Genomic DNA, 5,250 nt, shown 5'->3' with positions numbered 1-5,250 from the left:
AGGGACTTCCGGGTGGACCTCTGCCTCCTCGCGGGGGACCTTGGCCTCGAACCCGAGCCCGGGTGGGGAGGGCGGCGCCTGAGCAGGTTGGCCCAGCTCTGCCAGTCTCTTTCTCCTCCTTTATCGCTCATCCGGCCACAACCCGACACCAGACACCTCCCGGAGACCAGCTTGGCAACCAGCTTTCTGAGAGCCCCGCAAGTCATGTGTTCAGGGGTTCAGGGCCGACTCCAGGCCCGCTCGGAGTTACCACACAGCCACCCTCCTCCTCTGAGGCGTCTCCGCGAGTCCAGCTCCTGGCCCACCCTCCCCACGCCTAAGTCCCCCACTCGGGAGAGGAATGCTGGGGGCAGGGGGGTTCAGTTCTGGGCGCCCAGCGGCGCCAACACCTCCCCCCCCACGCCTTCCGCCGGGTAAATACAGGAAATCCCGAGGCTCTGATGTAAGAGCCGGACTGGGGGCCCCGGCTTCCCGGTGTCCGCCCCATGGAGGGTGCGGTGCGGCCTGCAGTTGGTTGCCCGGTGGGCTCATGCTGTCACCCTGACGGGCTGGAGCAGTGAGCGGGGATATTGTAGGCAGGAGTCCTGCCTCCCGCCCCCATGGACCCCGAGCCGCCCCTTCTGCTGGGACCTGTTACTTCCACTCCTACCCCTCCCAGGCTGAGGGTAGTGGATTCCTGGTGGCTGGGTTGGGGTGTAGCCCCGACCCCACTGTACAGGGTGAGGTTTGCAGGGTCTGGCTGGTGACCTGGCCACACCCAGCTCAGAGGTCCTCTGCCTGGGCCCTTTTCGCAGTGTTACTGTGGCCAGTGAGCCCTTGCTCCAGCTGCAAGTCTCCAGTGGGTTTTTTCCACTTGAGCCTTGTACTCCCCTGCTTTGCAGATAAGAAAACCGGTTAAATAATGTTTGCCCAGTCACACTGCCAGCTGTTGGTGGAGGGCATTTCTGTAACCCAGGTGGTTTGCTTCCTTTCCACCCCCCACTCAGGCCTAACCGTAGCTTCTTGCGATCAGTGATCTTACACAACACAGAAGTGTGCAATCTGTGACCTGAAGATAAGGATGGATCTACCTCAAGGCTGATGGAAGGATTAACTTTTTTTTTTTTTTTGAGATAGGGTCTTACTGTGTAGCCCAGGCTGGCCTCAAACTTGCAGCCATCCTCCTGCCTCAGCTTCCTGAATGCTGGGATTACAGGCGTGCGCCACCATGTCCAGCGACTCAGGGCTTTGTGTAGAGCGCTCGAGTAGGGCTGGCCCTCAGTAAGCATGCAGGGAAGCCAAGTTCTTGGTGGTGGTTATAGCCCTGGCCACAGCTGTTACTTCTGCTGCCCCATCCCCTGGAAGATGCACAGGGACACGGGGAGGGACATGGTCGGGGAGGGATGAGGAACGGTGACTTCTTCCCTTCCTCCAGGTCGGGGACCGGGTGATGGTGCTGACCCGCCGGGGGATGTGGCAGGAGGAGGCCACGGTCCCTGCCGCCCACACCTTCCTCATGCCTGAGGCCATGACCTTTGAGGAGGCGGCGGCCCTGCTGGTGAACTATATGACAGCCTACATGGTCCTCTTCGACTTTGGCAACCTGAGACCTGGCCATAGCGTCTTGGTACACATGGCTGCGGGTGAGGCCCCTTCTCTGGCTTTTCCTCTGGGTGCGGGCTGGCTTGTTGCCATGGCAACCAGGCTGTGGTGGCCCCACGGTTGCCCAGAGGCCTCTGCGCCAGGGTTGCTGTGGTAACACTTGAGCTCCAGGTCCAGCCTGGTGTCCTTAGCAACAGGCCCTCAGCCACACCATCTCCTCTCCAGCCCCCCTTCCCTCGTCTCAGTTGTGGAAATGCGGGGACCTGGGTCCCAGATGAGCTGCAGCACAGTTGCCGGGAGGCTGGGAGACAGCTTGTGGCCAGGCAACTCCATGCCCCCTCCTGCCGTGTCTCGCTGCAGGCGGTGTGGGCATGGCTGCCCTGCAGCTGTGCCGCACGGTGGAGAACGTGACCGTGTTTGGGACGGCCTCGGCCAGCAAGCATGAGGTGCTGAGGAAGAATGGGGTCACCCACCCCATTGACTACCACACCGCAGACTACGCTGAGGAGATCAGGAAGATCTCCCCCAAAGGTGGGCGGGGCCGGCACAGGACAGGAGGGGTTCCCGGAATGCAGACCCTCACGCTGTCCCTGGTCCCCCGCTGACAGGAGTGGACATCGTCATGGACCCTCTGGGCGGGTCAGACACTGCCAAGGGCTACAGCCTCCTCAGACCCCTGGGCAAGGTCGTCTCCTACGGTGAGCAGGGTGATGGGGGTGGTCAGGGCCGGAGCAGCCCCGGGGAGCACATTCATGGCTGCCTCCTGGGGTCTTCTCTGTGGGTCTGCATATCTCTGGGTCCCTTGTGCTCCTGCTGGGGATCGATCTGGATGCAGCACCGGCCAGGCTGCCCTTCTTCCTGTCTCACCCTGGGCTTCCTAGACAAGATGGGTTTCCATTCAAAAGGCTGCTTCAAGCCAGGAGTGGTGGTGCACACCTGTAATCCCAGCACTCAGCTCTGAGTTCAAGGCCAGCCTGGGCTACACAGTGAGTCCAAGACCAGCCTAAACTACAGAGTGAGACCTTGTCTCAGAAAACCGAAAAAAAAAAAGCTGCTTCACACAAAAAGTAAATGGGGGATGGTTTCAGGGGACAGGGACATAAAAACTAAGATCTGAGGCCAGGTGTAGTGACCCACATCTGTAATCCCAGAAACCAGGAGGGTGAGGCAGGAGGATTGCTGTAAGTTCAAGACCAGCCTCAACTACCTAGCAAGACCATAAATTAAGATGTGTTACGTACATGTGCCAACTCCTTGTGAACATAGTCATTATGTGCTGCAGACGTGGGCTAACAAAAATAAAACTCAGGACGAAGTAAGTGTAGAGATTAAGCCAGTTTCTGAGACAGCCAGTGTTGGAACCACCCTGCCTGCCACTCCAGTACCCAGAGTAATGGCGGGGGCACAGAGCCTGACTCACAGGCGGCCACCACGTCCCCATCCCACAGGGGTGGCCAACATGCTGACGGGCCCCAAGCGGAACCTGGTGGCCATCGCCCGCACATGGTGGAACCAGTTCAGTGTCACAGCCCAGCAGCTGCTGCAGTCCAACCGCGCGGTGTGCGGCTTCTACCTCGGGGCGCTGGAGGAGGACACGGAGCTGCTCCGCGGCGTGGTGGCCCGCCTGCTGGCCCTGTACAGCCAGGGCCACATCAAGCCCCACATCGACTCCGTCTGGCCCTTTGAGAAGGTGGGTGTGAGGGTTCTGCCAGGAGGGCCTGCGCTCTCCAGAGAGGGTCTCTGAGTCCCACTGTTCTGGGAGGCTGAGGCAGGAGGGTCACAAGTTCACATTCAGCTTGGGCAACTGAGACCATCTCAAAATTAAAACTAAAAGGGGCTGCGGATGTAGTTGGGTTCGGTGTGAAGGCCCTGGGTTCCAACCGTGCATCACGCAAAAGACAATTCTTCCTCACCGGGAGCAGAGTGCAGGAGCACCTGTGGACTGGCTCACGGTGGCCATGGGAGCAAAGTCTCCTGTTCCTCCCCAGGTGGGCGATGCCATGAAACAGCTGCAGGAGAAGAAGAACGTAGGCAAAGTCATCCTGGTGCCTGGGCCTGAGAAGGAGAACTAGTGTGGCTGGCCGGCGGGGCGGGCTGTCCTGTCTGCGTCCTGGCCCCGCCCGCCCGCTGCACGGGAAGTGGGAAGGGACCATTTGGATATCCAGGCCCTGCCAAGGCACAGGGCAGGCGAGGAGGCTGCTTCCAGCTCCGCCCGCTCCCCGCTGTGCCGCTTTTTTGCCAAGGTTAACCCTCCGTCCACCCTGTGTGCCCCTCTGCCTCACCTTCCCTCCCTCTGCCCCCGAGTCCAGCATGTCCCTGTCCCTCCTGCCATCCTGCCTGTCCCCAGCTGCTTAAGCACAACAGGGACTCATCCACCTCTGGCTTTGAGGCCACCCCTTCTGGGCTCAGGAACCAGACTGTGCCCCAGGCTTGCTCAGCCCGAATCCCGGCTCCCAACGCTGCTCCTGCCACTGAGGCCTTGTGATCGCTCTCAGTGCCTTTGCACAGGAACCTGGGCTGCTGCGCCGGGCCTGGCCCCACTCCGCCCCGACCCCTAGTGCCTTCCCCGTCCACAGGGCTGGGCCCACTTCCCGCCACCGCCCCGACATGCTCTGTGCCTGTCATGGCCGTGCTGGAGGAGGAAGAGGCAGGCGGGTCTCACAGCTGGGCACGGCTGCAGCCCAAAGTTGTGCAGGGCAGGTTCCCTTCCGGGGTGGGAAATGACTCCCAGCTCAGCTCCGAGCTTTGTGCTGCACAGGAGTCGGCAGGCAGCAGTGTGGGGAGCTGAGGCCTGGGCTGCAGCCACCACAAGCAGGGTGGCCTGAGAAGTGGCCTCGCCTCGTGGGATGTGCCTGCCCCTCCCAGGCACAGCTGCCATTGTGTTTGTGTCAATAAAACGCCAAACCCAGCCGTGGCTTCTGGGTGTCACTTCCCCCAGCTCGAGCTCAGCCCCTCTTCCCCGGGCCCCTGCCCCCCAATGAGCCAGGCAAGACCCCAGCTGTGCGGTACGAGCACTTTACTGCTCCCAGCCCCTGCCCGAGTCTGCGGTGAACATGGCCAGGCCCCGCTGTCCAGGGGGCACTACGGCCACTGCCACCACCTCTCCACCACCACAAGTGGGCTTCTGGAAGTGGACCTCCAGGACGTCTCGCAGTTCTGGGCCATCCAGGACATCGGGGATGCCCAGCACCAGCACACAGTGGGGCACCGGCTGCCATTGGATCTGTGGAGGGATTGGAGCCTCAGGGGGAGGCTGAGGCAGGACGGTGCCCGGGAGAACTACAGGGGGTGGGGCAGCTGGCAGGGTAGGGCGCTCACCTCGGCCTTCTGGATGTCCCCGCTCATGTAGGGGGTGACTCTCAGTGGCACCGGCTGGCCACCCAGTGGCACTTGGAACTGACCAATCTGACACAGGTGCCGGGCCACTGCAGGGACAGCGAGGCCTTGGGGCACAGAGCCTACTCCTCCCACCTCGGGCACCCCAAGCCCCCCAAGCGGGGCCTTACCTCCCTCGTCAGCGAAGCCCAGCACAGCGCTGCCCTGCAGCAGCTCGCGGGTGTCCACGTCACCGCCACCGTGCCGGGCCTTGCTGAAGAAGAGCTCGAGTTTGTCCAGCAGTACCTCCTCGGGCAGCGCCAGCCCGGCCGGCAGCCCGCTCACCAGCACATG

At 61.9% G+C, this 5,250-nt stretch overlaps 2 protein-coding genes across 2 annotated transcripts in view; one reads left to right on the top strand and one right to left on the bottom strand.

The window, feature by feature from the left end:
* The window catches only part of Vat1 (vesicle amine transport 1), a 13,481-nt gene extending 8,986 nt beyond the window's left edge, over positions 1-4,495 (top strand). Inside the window, exons 3-7 of the mRNA XM_033763138.1 lie at positions 1,415-1,622; positions 1,942-2,112; positions 2,190-2,279; positions 3,030-3,271; positions 3,570-4,495. Of these exons, the coding sequence (XP_033619029.1) occupies positions 1,415-1,622; positions 1,942-2,112; positions 2,190-2,279; positions 3,030-3,271; positions 3,570-3,653 (795 nt within the window). The 3' untranslated portion in view covers positions 3,654-4,495. The remainder of the gene's footprint in view (positions 1-1,414; positions 1,623-1,941; positions 2,113-2,189; positions 2,280-3,029; positions 3,272-3,569) is intronic.
* Ifi35 (interferon induced protein 35) overlaps positions 3,788-5,250 on the bottom strand; it is an 8,090-nt gene continuing 6,627 nt past the window's right edge. The window contains exons 4-6 of the mRNA XM_033763069.1: positions 5,088-5,250; positions 4,900-5,006; positions 3,788-4,804 (exon numbers count right to left, since the gene is read on the bottom strand). The exon at positions 5,088-5,250 is cut by the window's right edge and continues 138 nt beyond it. Of these exons, the coding sequence (XP_033618960.1) occupies positions 4,598-4,804; positions 4,900-5,006; positions 5,088-5,250 (477 nt within the window). The 3' untranslated portion in view covers positions 3,788-4,597. The remainder of the gene's footprint in view (positions 4,805-4,899; positions 5,007-5,087) is intronic.

The sequence above is a fragment of the Fukomys damarensis genome, unplaced genomic scaffold, assembly GCF_012274545.1.
Source record: "Fukomys damarensis isolate Sample0158 unplaced genomic scaffold, DMR_v1.0_HiC HiC_scaffold_13, whole genome shotgun sequence".
NCBI lineage: Eukaryota > Metazoa > Chordata > Mammalia > Rodentia > Bathyergidae > Fukomys > Fukomys damarensis.
Note: the sequence above shows the minus strand (reverse complement) of the source record. Positions and strands in the feature narration are given on the sequence as shown.